Source organism: Nannobrachium achirus (genome assembly GCF_963921795.1).
Source record: "Nannobrachium achirus genome assembly, chromosome: 14".
NCBI classification, from domain to species: domain Eukaryota; kingdom Metazoa; phylum Chordata; class Actinopteri; order Myctophiformes; family Myctophidae; genus Nannobrachium; species Nannobrachium achirus.
Genome location: NC_137821.1, coordinates 28933989 through 28951878, shown reverse-complemented (window position 1 = coordinate 28951878; position 17890 = coordinate 28933989). Strand labels below are relative to the sequence as shown.

Sequence of the window (17890 nt, the reverse complement as noted above, 5' to 3'; positions counted from 1 at the left end):
GCACAACCAGGTTGACCTGGTCTAGTTTAATAAATATTTTAAGTTTTTCAGGATTTAGAAGGAGTTTCTAAAATCGGCCTCAATGCTAAATGGGACAATCTGCAAGTCATCTGTGCGTGCCAGTTTGCCTGTCCAAGCCAGGATAGTATAATCACGTTTGTTATTGTGTCCTTGTGTCACCTACATCGTCATCAAACAGCTCCATGACGAAGGTGGCCACGCTGCCGTTGATGCCGATGAAGATGTTGATGCAGGTCAGCACCACATAGGCCGTGCTGGGCACGCTGAAGAAGAACGACGCCGGGTACATCATGGGTGTAATGGACCACCTGCAGACAACAACAGACTGGTCACACAATACAACTGGAACGATGCAATTGTGGTTGCTATGACGCTATGACGCTGATGCCGTCTTACCATTTGAATATTCCCCATTCAAGTCAATTCAATTAATTCACTAATAATCTAATGTCCATATATGGAGATCTCTGTGTCAGTCCTTGTCCCTTTCATGGCCATATATGGAGATCTCTGATGTCATTAATACTAAGCCCATATCTTGGAATGCCCATATGGACATACTGTGACATCTCCATATTTGGGAAACGTATAACTTTTGCATTTTCCCATTCAAGTCAATGGAGAAAATTAATTCACAAATACATTTATATAAATTAAACTATATATACTGTAATGTATCTCTGTAAAATGCACCCCTGTGTGTCCCGATGAAGCCGGTCGATTTGACAAACAGTATGGCCCAAGTGCGTGCCATCAAAACTTTGGGAGGAGTAGCGCAGCAAAATAAAGTTTATCTGACATGGATGGAAAGAATAAAGTCTTAATAGTCTGATTGCCCCTGCAGGGCAACTACGCTAATAATGCAGGACTCCCCACAAAACAAAACATTGCTCTTAACTGACATGCGTGGTTAAAGAAGAAAAGTACAACTGTGTGTGTGTGTGTGTGTGTGTGTGTGTGTGTGTGTGTGTGTGTGTGTGTGTGTGTGTGTGTGTGTGTGTGTGTGTGTGTGTGTGTGTGTGTGAGGGAGGGGGTGGGGGTTTTGTCTATGGGAGGAAATTAATTATTACTGAATAGCAATTTATGAGTGAGAGTACTATGTGAAAATAATTGTAGAAAGATAGCAATTCCATTTTTAATAAGGAATTTTAATTTTAGGCGTAATTATAAGACGGCAAACACACACCACTGTATTAGTTTCTATGCCTACCGGGCAGTAGCAGCATTATGCCTTGTAAACTACTACAATTGTTCTAATTTAATCAAACGTTAATTTGTGTCAGAGCTTGTGAAAATTATGTTGTTGTATGAAAAATAAGCTTGTTTCTGCAGCTTATTTCAGGAAATATGAAGACATGGACGATTTGAAACTAGGAAAAAGCACCATGATGCGTTGTGAGCTTGACGATCTGCTATTTCCGCTGTTACAGTACATATTGTAGGCCAAAATGTTTGCCTATGATGACATGCCCAAAAGAAACCAGGTTTGAAGTGTAGGCTAATGACTTACCCATACATGATGAGTAGCAGAATCAATGCTGGCAGGTTTGGAGGAGACACGTAGGCTTTTTGTTGGAAACAGAGGAAAATCACGATAACAATCAAACACGGGACGATGTAGTTACACTGCCAGAAAGAAAAGGGAAAAAAACAGAAACAAAACACATTTGAGGTACTGTATAGTAGTAAGCACAAGCAGAGGTCAGTGGCAGTGCAAAGGACAATTCATAAATTGCTATACTCAGCATTTCTGACAAGACAAATAAATGACCATCGGCTATGCACATTCTTTTTATCACAATTCTTTCAGATAAATGTAACTGACATGTAATTATGAAATCTATGGATGAGTTTTTAATTAACATCCATCTATCACTCTTTTAATTTCCAATTAATTCAATTAACAACCAAGCAATCCAATCCTCCTCTGTCTGAGGCAAATTGCCTGCCGGTGACACCCTGGAACGAACAACTGAACAATGGTTTTGTCATTTTGAAGCTACCAGGGGACTGATAATAAGTTGTGGGAAAAATAAAGAGCTTGTGATCTAGTGCTCATGATCCAAAACAACAGTAATACAATACAACAACAAAAAAGACCACAACCGCAAAAAGAAAGTATAAGATTTAAGGCATTCTAAATTGGTATTTTATTGAACACTGTTGAATCTACATTATGTTTGCTCATCCTCACTCCCTTTGACTGCAAAGCCCTCCAGTGTCTACATTACATCAACTTACAGTAGGGAGAAATGATAATAATAGACTTTATAATATAGCTGTCACGGATAACACAGCAAGTCTGTGAGAGTGAAAATGATTCTGCTGAAATATTAGAATTTAGCTTTCTGTCCCATTCAAACATATTCCTCCAGCAATGTGGCTTTCCATCCAAAGAGCACTGTGGTTGGAGGATATATGGTAATGCAGACAGCCCCCGGCTAAAACCTTTCGACTGCCTGCATAATAACATTTCTCTTGCACTCAGTCAGTATTTGTCTGCCATAATGGCTGAGCTGCCCGGACGCCAATCCCCTTCCACAGTTTCATGATAAACTGTTTACACTCATTTGGCCTTAAGGCAACTGCCAATGTACCACCGCTTCACTTCCTATAGTTTGTTTGTCGCTAGTAAGCTTGTTGAGCATAACCAATGGCAGCAGCCAGTGTCGATAATTGTGTGTCGGCCAATAACATCAACCTAAGTACACACCGCGGTTTCCCAAATGGCAGCGGCCGATGTGCATTTGCACCATTAATGGAGCTGAATTATTCTTCCAATACAACCCAAGCTGTCAAATAATTATATCCAAGAGAGTTCAAGATTCATTTACTTTAAAAAGAACTAGGGCAAAGGCACCAGAGTTACTTACTGAAAATGGTTATTTCTCTCAAAAAGTAACTGATTAATTTACCAGTTGCAGCATTATATGTATTTAGTTACTAGGGAAAGTAACTTTTGCATAACTTTTTCATCAGTGTACAAATTATTTTAGTGGTCCTGTGGCACAGAGTGAGACAAGATAACTACTATTAAGATACTATTATCGCGCGCGCACACACACACACTAGAGTTCTCAAATTCAACAATTGTCACAAAAGGTAATCATACACTAGTTGTTGTAAAAAAGTAGCGGAGTTACAGTAACGTGGTATGTAGTACTTTAATACTGCATCTGGAAATTTAAAGAGACACTTTACCATTGTCTTTCCCTGAACACTATTTTCTTATTATGTGAAAATAAAATGTGCTCTGTGTCTCGAGAGCTTGCCCTCAAAAACATATCATCCGGTGGGGAGCAGATGCATTAGATACAGGTTAAAAATGTGCAAAGAGCCCTGGCCCTTTAAGGTGGAAGGTACAGGCAATGACACAAAAAAGTATCTCACATAATTGAGCTATATTTCGTTTTCTTTTTAAAGAATATGCCAACGTACATCCTCCATGTGGCCCGAACCTTTTGCCATGCATTGCTTTATTTCAAAGAGGCTCCCTCCCTCTGCACGAGGCAGAAAACAGCAGGTAATAATGTGAGAGTGCAAAGCCGTGTACCCAGGGGCGTCGCACCAAATTCTGGGCCCTGGGTACAAGGATTCACTTCATATTTTGTGCTTTAACTATTGAAAAATAGCAGATATACAAGCTCACAGCGCGGCACCAAGTGTTTTTATGTCAATGGTGCTCAAACTTTTTCATGTGAAGGACCCCCAAAATGATATGTATTTGGCCACGGACCCCCATCTCAAAATATTTAGTTCCAGAGACCCCCCAAGAAGCAAAATTTGAGTACAAATGTTTGCATAAAAATACATACAGTATATTCAAAGATTTGCACCGATTTTCACGACTTTTCAAAAATAGCAGATCTACAAGCTCGCAGCACGGCACTCAGTGCCACGCTGTGAGCTTGTACCGTATATCTGCTATTTTTCAATAGCTATAGTAAATTAAAAAATAAATAATGAAGGCCCATCCACCTTGGGCCCTGGAAACTCCTTTCACCCCCCTGTGACGCCCCTGCGTGTACCCCTGCAGCGGGACTCAATTAAGCAGGTGATTTGGCTGTCTGATGGAGGTGGTACCTACCATATCCCAGGCAAAGTTAGCTACCCAGTAGACAGTCAGGTTGACACCGCTGACAAACTGCAAGTGCTTGGCTTTGTTCACTCTCTCCTGGATGAGGAAGAGGACGAAGCTGGCGGGGATGAACGACATGGCAAAGATCACGCAGATGGACACCACCACGTCTGAGGATGTCGTGACCCTGTGATTGGACAGAGCGCAGAGGGCAATAAGTTACCACCACAATGTTTCAGAGCAAGGAACTTCAACATTTTCAGGCCAAGGACCCCTTAGCTGAGAAAGAGATGAAGCAGGGACCCCCACTATATTATATAAATGCGTGATGCAGATTTTCACCGATTGAGATAGATTCATAGACATGTTTGACAGCACTGTCGTCAGTCTGTTGGATTCAAGTTTTTTGTAAACTTGACCTTTCACATTGTACTTGGTCCTCTCTTTTTTTTTACCTCTACACCAAACCTATTTGCCGAAAATAGCTGATCTACAAGCTCTCAACGCCTCGCGCTTGGCTAACGTTCTCCTCAGAATAGGGATGTGAAGGTTCAAGTTGTTAATTTAAAAGAATGATCCTATCACAAAGATGTGGCGGCCCCCCTGTAGTAACTCTGAGGACCCCCTAGGGGTCCCGACCCGGACCCCCTGTTAAAAGACCCCTGTTTCAGAGCATTGCAATAGGACAACAGAATACGTACTGAATGCTACCGTGTATTACTTTCATGACTGCTTTTGAGAGATGGATTTTGCTTCTCAGCTAATGTTTCTTGATTTGATCGGGCCAAATGACAAGAATTGATTTTACGTCCCATTTTGCCTTGACAGCACTGAATTGTTTAACATGACATCATGTCGAGGCAAACCCAATTACACGGTAAATTCATACAGGACTCATGACTTAAGACATGAATACATGTTTTTAGTATGAAATACAGAGGTTGTTTCAAAGAGGAAACAGACTTCCTTGACAGAATAATCCAGTTTGCTGCACACTACAGGCACTGATATACTATACACCACAGTTGTTCTTCTGCCAACAAGGAATCGAGGCCAGAAAGACATTTAAACTGGAGATCAACCCAACACAGAATATGTCAGAAAATGCATGGCTGAAAGAGTCACACTGAGAGCAAATTGTGCAGAGTATGACTTTTCTATTGAGCAGTGTTGGATTGGAGAAATCCAACACTCCATGCTTTTTTATCTAATTAACATTTTTAAATAAGCCAAATAAACGAGTAAGAAGCCCTAAGGGCGACAAGTGACCTGACACAATATGTCCACATATGGGCATTCCAGATATGGGCTTAATATTGATGACATCAGGGATTTGGCCGTATATGGAGCGTGACGCACGCACACATTGTTCACAAAGTAACTGACGTCACGGACAGAACGGCCCATATAAGGAGATACGTATGCACGTGTGTCATGTTTTCACCGCTAACTTCGCACAGGATTTTTTTTTTTTATTCAAGCAATAGCTTTGGACACAGGGAAAATAGTATAGCTTTTAACTTTGGCTAGCAACATTCATCTTTAACGGTGATGCACTTAAACAATGCTGTCACAGTGCATCATTTAGGGAAATTGATGTGTCCATGTGGCTTGGTAGCAACGATGACTTAATTCAAAGAGAAGTATTTAGAACATATTCATCATAAGCTCCCTTGCGAGTTTCACATATAAATTAACTATTTTTAGTCACTTAATGAATCATTCAATCATCTCTGCCCTCCATTATATGTGTTATGTTAGGGGAAAACTAGGGGAGAGCTAGGGGGAGAGCAGACCAGGAAATGTTTATAAAGAGGTTTAACCACTTGAACCCTAGCATTCTGGGGAGAACAAAGATAGCATCTATACAAGCTCAAAACGGGTGTTGTGAGCTTGTAGATCAGCAAGGGGAAAAAAGAACAGACCAAGCACAGATCCGATCCTGGTAAAATAAGTACATTTACAAAGTATAGAGGGTTTAAGTAATAATAGGCTGGTGCCCACAAGTCAGGAACGATTGAACATGGGAATGAACATGGGAATGCATGGGTGGGGGAGAGCACACGCCCACTATCGTAAACCACTGAAAACCCAAAAATGGCGACAGTCTCAAACAAAAAAAATGTCAAGAATTCTCGTCATTGGCAGAGAATAAGGTCCCAGAGTGGGGCTGCTAGCTGCTCAGTGCACACCTTCGCCACACAGGGTTGATGTTGTCTGGACCCCACTTCCTTTTTGACATTTGTCATGGCAAGCCGATGCCTCACTTATTGGTTGTGAGGATACAGGGTCGGGGGGCCCGCTGCGGTGACCGTCACCGCTGCCATTACTCCCTGGACTAATGCAGCCACCTAGAGTTGCCATCAGAAACTGCCACCCGGAGCTGCCACCGCCTTTGTCACTCTGTACCTGGTGCCAACCAGAACAGCTGTTGTTAGCCCCTGAGGTAATCAATATGACGTCATAGACTAGCCTCCAAGTGCTGATGGTACGACACTACAGTACTCTGACAATGGGTACAACGGATATTGCATGACCGGAAGGGCATGCATTCCCATTGGGCATTGCCCTAGTTTTCTCAATTCTTAAATCTTAGATCCACTGTCCCTCCATATTTTTCATTCATTTTAATAGCGAAATAATGCAATTAAATATTGCAAGACATGTATGAGGCAAAGATTTCAGTACAAGGTTTCTATGTGCATGTGGATGTGCATACTTTGTCAATGCCCAGTTCTTCAGGAGTGGAGATCCCAAGTTCATCTAGTGTTGGCTGCAGTTCTTGAATCAGGAAGGGGTAGATGTCTTTGTGGGGGCCTGACTTATCCTTGACAGCTTCCAAGATTCGGATAGCACTGGCCAAGTCATCCAACTTGCGACAAGCTCTAAGTGCTGCCTCGATAATCTTTGGTTCAGGTACCAGATCATAACCGATCAACGTGTTCACCCCTTTTCTCAGTTCCCAAGCATCAATGTTGGACTGCTTGAAATAGGTTATCCAGCGGAGATCAAACTCTTCGTCAGTCTCCTGCTTCCCATGCGAGTAGCACCTCAAGGCCACTGGAGCTGGAGCCTGACATCCTGGCCGCACGCAAGCTATACTCCGGACACTAGAGACAGAGAGTCGAACAGCGGCTCTCAACATGATGGGGGTAAAGACAGCTGATCTGGAGGCAAGCCAAATTCATGAGCTTAGGTCAACTCATTAGGGAGGTCTTTATACACGCTTTATACACGCTATCTATCCAAAAAAGGCAGTTGACCAATCAAAGACGACTGATGTCATCTATGAGACGTCAGTCATCTGTGATGTATCTGACTCCAAATATGGGCAGGGGCATAATCACCCACATTGAATTGACGTGTTATCATCATCATTTTCACGTATTTGACTGCACAATAAAGCCAATTTGGAAGATGGATAAGGACAAGTTGATAATTCAAGTACCAATTAAGGATTCTCTCTTCTGTATCGTGGTTGAGTGATGGCACTAATTACAAAAAAAAAACACAGAATAAAAATTGCACCAATGCGAAGTGAGCAGTGCTCACTTTGGTGGTATCAAACACGACACACGTGCATATATCCTTGTATGGGCCTCTCTGTCCGTGACGTTAGTCATCTCCATACATGGAGTTCCGTGCTCATACGGACACTGATGTCAGACTCAGTTATCTCCATACATGGAGTTCTGTGCTAATGCGGACACACAAAGCCAGACATACAGAGCGGTTAGCACCGCTCAAAAAGAGCCAATTTAACTCTCTGTTTAAGTTGACAATAGAGTAGTTAAAGTGTGACGTAATTTACACATCCTACCTGGTTCGCGGTTTTCTTCCCCCATTCTGAATTCCCATAGACCTTTTTCATATTGCGTCATATAAGACAGTGTTCCAATTATAAACAACAATTATCTCAGCGGTTTGACTCATATGGATATGAAGAATCAACTGATGGTGAGAAAACGCTAATGTTACTGTTGCCGAATTAGTTACATTTTTGCTAGAAACAGGCTTTATCAAATATGAGTGACTGACTATCATAAACCACACAGAGCCACCTCGCCGACAATATCGCAATGACCGTTTGTTTATTTTTGGACCGCAATGCTTATATGAGACGATTTTAAGATGACTCAAAGTTATTCTCCATAGAGAATGACTTCATTGGAACCGGGGGATGAGCGAGTCATGTCATGACTTCGTTACTCTAAAGGCTACATTTAAGGACAAGATTTTTCATTATTATAGTCGGAGACAAAAATTTAGATCACACCTTTCATATTCTAGCATTGTGATCCCTTTCTCGTCTTTCTGCTGTGCCGTCAGAAGTATTGAAGAGTTCAATCAATTTCCTCCCCTGAGATGTTGACCTTTGATTCACTGTGATACATACATAATGCATCATGACTCATCAGCCTTCATAATGTCTTTGCCGTGTCTTTGTAATTAGCAGTGAATGACGTCTATAGGCTATATTTCATTAACCCCCAGTATCCTCCACTCCCTCGGCCTGTGATAATCTCTCACAGGACTTCCTGTGGCGCTATTAGCATATTAAATAAGTTACCCTGTGTGGATATATGCGGCTGCATTTATCAGCACCAACCAGACGCAATTAGGACACATAAATATTAAATCCTTTACCACAGCGAGTGCCGCCGCCCCACATTTCAACAGGTCTTGTTGCTTGTTGCGTGCTACCAGCCAGGAAGGTAGTTTAAGGTGACAAAATGGCTAATGAGCTAACCTTGAACAGCTGAAGTTGGCTAATTGCTTTGAGAAAGAGGACAAGCGACCCGCTAATAAACTAATAGATGGAACGGTGACGAAGACACACACACGCAGCAGAGGAAAGGATTTGCATGTGTTGATTTCCTCCAGGAGTTCAAAACAAGGTCTGAAGTGATTTGCAACTTCAACTGATAATGATCTCCACTTGAGCACCAAGCACAACATTTAGGCCATTAGTAGTGCTACTTGGTACAAAGCAGAAGGGGGAGAATCCTTTTGTAGAATGCTGTTGTCAGCTGTTAGTATAGTGCAATTTATGGAGAATACCAACAATGTGGTGTGTTTTCTTGTTAAGTAAGAGATTAAAATGAAAATACAGAGGGATAGCTAAATGTTGTTATTGCTTACTATGAAGATGATATTTTCATCCGACAGACAAGATCTGATATTTTCAAAATGTTTTCTATATAAATTCACCTATAATGACATGCCAGAAATTGGGTTGCCTGGGATAAAGTGGATGCCAACATTAATACAAAATCATTCCTACAGTACTGCAGAGAATCTCTGACATCATCAATGTGACATAATTTACGTCTAAATATGGAGTTCCACACGGCTCCATTTCTGGGAAATTGCAAGACTGTGGTTTCCGTGACGTGAGTCACACTTGGAAATTAATTCTGTCCTCGTCCCTTTTATGCCCATATGTAACGGAGGTGATCCGAACCTCCCCACCCGGTTTCGAACCCGGGTCTCCCGCGTGAAAGTCCAATATCTTAAAGGACAACTCCGCCCTAAATCACTTCTAGGTTCATGTTCCTACTTATTGATCCAAAAAGACTGTCCATGGGATCTATTAGGCAGAAATGCTGTTGTCCAGTTTCCCCAGCAGAACCCAGCAGCTCTCATGGCATAGAGTGGAGCCTATAAGCCTATCGCTTTTACACTATTTGTTGTGGTCAAAAGTGTTTTTATTTTTCATGAATGTGGTACTAGTTGTCATTACAAACACATCCATGTCATCGTTGTCCCACACAAGCCATCACACTCTGCTAAACAGGTGTTATGCTTTTATGTGTTTTGCCAAGTCCTGGAAAAGATGCCCTGTGATTGGCCAGTGCAGTCACTTTGATTGGCACTTGTGCTGAATGATCACCCCAAAACATTATTTATGAGATTGTGGTGGATTGTGTGGGACAACCAAGGCATGGATGTGTTTGTAATGACAACTAGTACCACATTCATGAAAAAGAAAATCACTTTTGAACACAACAAATAGTGTGAAAGCGATAGGCTTATAGGCTCCACTCTATGCTATGACAGCTGCTGCGTTCTGAAGGGGAAACTGGACAACAAGGGCATTTCTGCCTAATAGACCCCATGGACAGTCTTTTTGGATCAATGTAAGAAGGAAAATTAGCCTAGAAGTGATTTAGGGCGGAGTTGTCCTTTAACCATCACTCCAAATGGACATCCCTATGGAACGAGAGCAGATACTAGACTTTTGAGGCTTCAGGCTGGGGCTGCGACTCTCTCCGCCACACATACCGGTATATGGAGATCCCTGATGTCATCAATATTAAGCCCATATCTTGGAAAGCCCATATATGGATATACTGTGTGAGTCTCATGTGGTCTATGACGTCAGACATCTACAGTATGATGTCAGTAATCTCCATATTTGGGAACATTTGATTTTTTGCATTTTCCCATTCAAGGCAATGGAGAAATTGTATTCACGAATTCAAGAATACATTTATATAAATTAAACTCTATAATCATTTAGCGAAATGCAAGGAGACAATTCCCGATGAAGATCAACTTTGAGTACTGGGGTTGAGGGCTTCGTCCACCACTGCACATAATCACCCAGTCACGTCTTGCTTTTGTGCCGACCAGGGGTGTCACACCAAATTCTGGGCCCTGGGTACAAGGATTCACTCACATTTTGTGCTTTAACTATTGAAAAATAGCAGATATACAAGCTCACAGCGCGGCACCGAGTGCCGCGCTGCGAGCTTGTAGATCTGCTATTTTTGAAAAATCGTGAAAAGTCTTTGAATATTTCAAATCCCTCTAAGGTTTTTTGAAAAACCTATGTTTCTATGTCAGTGGTGATCAATTTCACGTGAAGGACCCCCAAAATGATATGTCTTTGGCCACGGACCCCCGTCTCAAAATATTTAGTTCCAGGGACCCCCCAGGCGCAAAATTTGAGTTACAAATGTTCGCTTGAAAAATACATACATTTTCACGACTTTTGAAAAATTGCAGATCTACAAGCTTGCAGCGCGGCACTGTGAGCTTGTAGATCTGCTATTTTTCAAAAGTATAAAATAATAATTAAGGCCCCCTCCACCTTGGGCCCTAGTAACTCAGTCCCACTTTCTCCCCCCTTTGTGACGCCCTTGCGGTGCCGGCTCCGTTCTCCAGGAGACACGTACACGCTGCTGCTTCAACGGGGACGCAGGAGGAGCCCAGGCTTATCCGGATATCGCGGTTAATAAATTGTAGGCGCCGCAATCCGCACAGAGAGATAGGGGGGGGGGGGGGGGGGGGGATGGTGAGAAGCGTCTGGGCCCTGGATCTACAGCAACGAGGGCATCGTAATTATCTGCTAACCCTACTGCCGCAGCGTCGCTCTCTAACTCACACGCCTGTCGGCAGCGCCTGATCACTACATAAATAGCTGAGCGGGGCTTTTGCGCTGACGCAATGGGGGCCGACGGAACCGCTTCCGCCGCGTAATTAACGGTTGCCGTTGATTTGCTCCATGTAGGGTTTGAAGTTGCGTGGGGCATATCCACGAGAAAGTAAAATATTGGGGTTTATCCCATTACAAAGTGTTGATATACAGTAGAGTACTGTGGGTTTAATGTAGCATGGCACATTGTGAGCGTTGTACTGTTTGTATGAGAATGGTTCTGTGTGAGGACTGATTTTCTACGAGCAGTCCAATAGAAATTCATAGAAAAAAAAGATAAAGAAATGAAAACAGCCCTAAAGCTCACCTTAATTCAAATGTGAAAAATAAGTGGGAACGTCTCCCGCCCACGTAGAAGTGTGTGTGTTTGTTCAGTATTGGATATCGTCGTGTGTCGAGAGAAAACCTTGTATGTGTGGGGATTTAAGCAATACCCTAAAAGTGAGGCTGTACATAATAGAGCAATGCGGTACTTCTTGGGAGTACACAAGTTTACACCAACCCTAGCTATCATGGGGGATATGGGATGGGAACCCAATGAGGTACGGTGGAGTATGCACATGGTACGTCTGTGGAATAGAATATTGGGTCTTAACTCTAATAGAATTATAAGGAAGATTTTTGAGTGGGACATCTCGATTAAGGGTGCATGGGCTATGGACATGTATGATATTCTGTTGAGAGCTGGGTATGAAGACCATTATTATAATAAAGAAAACATACAGAGTATTGTGATAAAAGAAATTATTTTTCAAAACGTAAAAGACAAATGGGCACTAGATATATGGTGTAAACCAAAGCTCCGCACATATTGTGAGATAAAACATGTCTATGGTCCAGAAAACTATGTACTGTATAACCTTTCAAAAAAGAAACGATCCCTATGTGCCCAAATTAGGGCTGGTATACTTGGTCTTCATATCGAGACGGGTAGATATGTAGGCACAGCTGAGGAGGATCGGTTATGTGGTTTGTGTGATCTTAATGAAATTGAAAATGAAATGCATTTTGTTTTCTATTGCCCATTCTATAATTCTATTAGGCAGAGACTCTTTAATAAGGTAGATCCAAATTATGAATTTGTGTGGTGTGATGACTCAGAGAAGCTGAGACGACTGTTTCAATGTGATACTTTTTCTTTTGCTTCGTTTCTGGATAAAGCTTGGTCAATGAGGAGGAGGACCATATACATGTAAACTGCATTGTTTATTTGAGATTATTTTATTTGTTCATTATGTATTGTTCTCATGTTTATGGTTTTGTTAATTTATAACAATGGTGTAATGTAAACACTGGAAGGACTGTTGATGTCAGTTAACTTTGATATTTAATGTGTCATATAATCCCATATGGGATGGGCCAAATTTTGGCATGACACGGAAATAAATATTTCATTCATTCATTCATTCATTCATTCATTCTGTATGTCCAAAACCGTTTGTTTTGCATTTATCATTTAAAAAATGATTTAGACTAGTGAAAACAGCCGATCTACAAGCACACAACGCCTCGTGGTGCGAGGCGTTGTGTGCTTGTAGATCTGCTGTTTTCACTACTTTTGCGTGACGGCCTTGTCTGATGAAGCAGGGCTTTACTTTGCGAAAGAACGTACACATTTGAAACTTGGAGATACAAGGTTTCCACCCGACAAGGACGATTTACAATGCAGCGACTGCAGCCCAGTTTGAGTTCAGACTATCCACGCTGCTGCTTGACTTGAAGCACAGAAAAAAAGGCATAACAGCATAATTAAATGACAAGATATGATGATGTTTGTCTCCGAGCATGTATAATAATCATCCCAAACAGAGAGCCCATGGAGTACCCTTCTCCTCCCCCGCCCCAGATGATGAAGTCGGGGGAGCTTCACTTTCGAGCAACTTGTCGTATAGTCTGGGAAATAAAACAACACTCCAAAGACAGGCGATACTGTATATATCCATATGGTACCAGCCCCGTATAAGTTGTGGCTTAGCACTTCATTAATCTCCCACTCTCATGGGGGAGTCGCTACCAAAGCGAGCCCTGGGCTGCAGCAACATTAGAAAGAAAACACAGTATACCCCAACACGAGGCTCCCATGGGCCGGCACATGTGTGCGCCCACTCCCATGAATCCCTCATCGAACTGTCCTGCACTCTATTGTGTTTCTTGTATGCATCCCGTTCTCCCTTACTTAGGCATTTGTCTCCTCCCACATGTTTCTCTCTCTCTCTCTCTCTCCCCCTCCCAGTCCCAGGTTGTCATCAGTCACTTCCTTTCCTTTCCCTTCACAACCCCCCCCCCCCCCCCCCCCCCCCCAAACATGGATGAGGGGGCAGCAGTGGCTCAGGGGTAGAGTGGCTGGTATATCAGCCAGATGGGAACCATGAGGTTCCCAGTTCGATCCCGGGCTTTGCCCAGAATTAGTGTCGAAGTGTCCTTGAGCAAGACTCTGAACCCCTAGTTGCTCCCCGATGTGCAGGTTGGTGTTGGTGCATGGTTTCCCCCGCCATCAGATGTATGAATGTGTATGAGTGAATGGGTGAATGTAATGCGCAATCTCTGTAAAGCGCCTTGGATAAAGGCGCTATATAAATGCACCATTTACCATCTATATATAACTATTATTCGTCTGTCTATCCAGAATATAAATAGACTGCACTCTGTCGAGGTGTCAACTTGCCCCTTGTGGCCATATATGGCCTACTTGTGCGCTAGCAGATCACGCAAGTACTTTCGGTGTATGTGGGGGGGGCAAGTTGGCACTCTGTCGAGGTGTCAACTTGCGCCCTGTTATTTATATCAGGTCCTATTGTTGGTGGCGACGTCACCAAGAACGGTGCTCCCTCTTTGGCTAAAGGCCCTGCCTTTGTACTGTCGGCTGGAATAAGACGCCACCCAAAGTAGTACTTGCTCGCTCTGCTGGCGCAAGTAAATAGACGACCACACGAGTACCACACAACCAGACACACAATGTGAGCGGGAGCACATATGTTCTAACGGGTAACGACGGGTAAGGACTAATTTATATAAATGCACCATTTATGGCAGTGGTTCTCAACCTTTTCAGGCCGCGACCCCCAAAATAATCATAGTTTAACTGGGGACCCCCCCACCCTGACGAGCACTAAGAGTTGAGGCATTCCATTTTGTATAACATGGTTCTATTGTGAAAATAGCAGATCTACATGCTCACAACGCCTCGCGACGCGAGCCGTTGTGAGCATGTAGATCGGCTATTTTCACAATTTCTGCCTCTAATATTTGACAATTTGGCCAATGTTTAAATTGTCACTTTAAAAATGTGCAGATACCCTCTATCTATACGTACGTCGGTTTGTTTACTGTTGAGAGAGAAAACAATGTTGCACATCAAGTTCATCATCTGGGGACCCCCCCAAAATAATTCCTGGGGGTCCCGACCCACAGGTTGAGAACCACTGGTTTATGGAGGCTCATACTCACAAGGCTGCGTAGGAGAGCTGCTCCTTGGTGAGGTTGAGAGGATGGCTGGAGGCGGACAGACCGTACAGGCGGGGGTCCCGGCCCGCCGGCAGGTTGGCCCTCAGGATGGCGTTGTTGGCCACGCTGAGGAAGGACACCACCCCGTGCCACGCCTGGTTGTAGAACCACACCTGAGGAGACGAGGACGGGGGGGAGCATTACTAATCACCACTGAGCATCCTCCTCTCCTCCCAACTCCCACAACTTGCCTGTTAAAAATAACAAGCTGCATTTGTGACTCACGGCCGTGAGAGAAGTGGCTGTACCTACCGAAACGCTGCTGGTTTTGTTTCGTGTCTGCAGCAAAACCGTGTGCTTTTTGTAGTTTATTGCAAAAGTGCAGCCAAATTATTTCTGTACACAATTCTTAGTTGGTCCCCATTTGTCTCACCGTTGTTATTGTCCATTTACAGTGCACAAAATGGGATTTGAGGTAATTAACCACTTAAACCCCATACACTTTGTTGAAATCGTGTTGCAGTGCATTATGAGATTATAGATCTGCCATTTTTGCCGAATGTGTGCCAATTTTCGTTGGGATGTTCGCCTATTATGGCCTGCCCAGAACAAATAGTTCTGACATTAAAGGACCATACCAGTGGTTAGCCCAGTGACTATGACTCACAGAATGCTTGACATTACTGCTGAACACTTTCCAAATCCTCATATTCATAGTTTGTTTGATTTTGAAGCGAGCCATTGGATACTGTTCACTTAAGTACAAAAATCAACATGCTGTGGCTTAAAATAAGCTTGAGATAGGTAATCCAACACACTATTTGTGTGGTTATTTGTTTTACTGCTTTTCAAAGTGTAGACTAATCTGACAAGTCTAGCATAAAAGTATCCCTGGAGAAAATATTAATTGAACACAAGCATCCGTGACTTATTGATGTGCAATGATGTCTAGACAAAACTGACTCAATTATGCAGGCAAATTCAGTAACGTAGTAGACTTTGGAGAAAATGTAAACAAACACAAAATCGAAAAAAAGCCAGTAACGACAAAATGCTCCATGTTCTTGGTCAATATAATGGCCAAAGCCATGGATAGTGGCTCTATCTGCCGAGACAAAGTGAAAACAAAACGTGGCCAATTTTTTGGGTCTCCTTTTGGTTTAAAGTAAGTAACTCCCAATGTCTGTGGCTTCTGCGGTGGACAATAAGAATGATAGAGAAGAGACAGACAGAGGAAGGTAGAGAGGAGAAATGAGACCGGCCCCCTGCTGATAGTGCAGCACTAATTAGGAATGGATGGTGTTGGAATGGAGGCTCCCCTCGACTGCCAGTGAAACATAGCACTGAATCACAGAGGAAGATATAGAGAGTGTGTGCACACACACACACCTTTCTCCCTCATCCTTCATCTGCCTCTCCCTCACACACACGCACTCGCTCGCTCGCACGCAAATTGCTCTTGTGATGGCGCAACACCATTCCACTCCGCATTGTTGTTCTTTTACTCAATCCTTGCAAAAATAAATCTCCCTCGCCCATTATTTTCCATTGGTGCCTGCTGCTAAATCAACATTTGGTTTATTCAAGGGGAAAGTGTACAAAGGAACATGCTGAGTGGGTGTTGGTGGCATGGAGGTAGGCGGGAAGGGGGTGGGCGGATGAGACGCTACGCCCCGTTGAGTTAACATTTCCGCCGTGCAACTTACAATCACAGGGAACAATAAGGTTTCAGAATCAGTTTAATTAACTGTAACTTTAATTATGGATGCGTTCAAGTGGATGCCTGCCTTTCAGGTTAATGATAATTCAAACTAATAACTGGTTATTAGTCATTATATCCCTGATAAGTAACGCAGTACAGAGCAGAACGCACGTCAAGAAGCATGATACACATCCTCACACAGAACCTCAACACTTTCCTCCCAAAAATCCATCCATATCTCACTTGTATCCCACCTGCATTCACAGAGACAACCCTAACACTGCTGTTTAAATCAATAGATGCGCTTCGGTTTCAATTTAAAGCATATCGAGAGTGACTTCTCACACGTGGATTTAGCAAACATATGTTATGTTCAACAGAAATTTCACCCAAAACTTTTAGCTTTATATTCTAATTGGCCCTTGAATAAGTTATACTAAACAATGAGAGTTAAGACAGTAGAAAGGTGCATACAGTACCATCAGATGTGACTTAATAAATTCATGAAGTACATGGAAATGTATGGCCTGATTGCTCAAACTAACAATGCCTATAAGTAGGCCTATAGCTATTGATTTTGAATACTGACACCCTATGGACTGGTGGTGATACTACGCTAGACTGAGGCCATCAGGCTGAGGCAGTGAATCACTCTGCTACATATGCTGATTGTCATATACTGTAGGCCTACCGTACAGTATGTCTTTGGGTACTGGAGATTCAAAGATCAAGAGGATTTTATTTGTATTTTACTTGAGCGGCAAAGACTGTGCTAACAACAAAACAATATAAAAACCAACATAATAACGATGCTAATACTGGACGTAATAAAAAAAGAGAAAAATAAAAACAACATTTTAAAGTTGGCAATAATACAGGTAAAAACCACTTTAGCAGATACAAAGTTAAGTTGGCAAGAGTACAGGTTAAACCACTTTAGCGGCAATGGGAAATGTGCAGAATAGGGTGAGGGGGGATTTGTATCTGGATTTACCAGGTGAGCCAGGTCTCCATTTACTGTGATTGTTACAAACCCAAAAGAAACCCTCCGTGAAGCAGTCAAGAGGCACTGAACCAAAGTTTAAGAGCAGTGGTTCTCAAAGTGGGGTTCAGGGACCCTTAGGGGTCCTTGAGGAGGGGTCCCCTGTGCAAAATGAGTTTAACCACTTTAACCCCATGTACATCGGCCTTGACATGAAAAAAG

At 42.7% G+C, this 17890-nt stretch overlaps 2 protein-coding genes across 2 annotated transcripts in view; both read right to left on the bottom strand.

The window, feature by feature from the left end:
• The window catches only part of LOC308297950 (phospholipid-transporting ATPase ABCA1-like), a gene marked incomplete at its 5' end in the record, with an annotated part of 237041 nt that overhangs the window by 86180 nt on the left and 132971 nt on the right, over positions 1-17890 (bottom strand). Inside the window, 4 exon segments of the mRNA XM_080741514.1 lie at positions 185-329; positions 1532-1647; positions 4109-4286; positions 14988-15157. Coding sequence (XP_080597640.1) covers positions 185-329; positions 1532-1647; positions 4109-4286; positions 14988-15157 — 609 coding nt within the window.
• On the bottom strand, positions 6795-7244 carry LOC308298602 (cytochrome c oxidase subunit 5A, mitochondrial-like; the record flags this gene model as incomplete). Its single annotated transcript, XM_080742246.1, has 1 exon — positions 6795-7244. The coding sequence occupies one exon, from the start codon at positions 7242-7244 to the stop codon at positions 6795-6797; it is 450 nt and encodes a 149-aa protein (XP_080598372.1).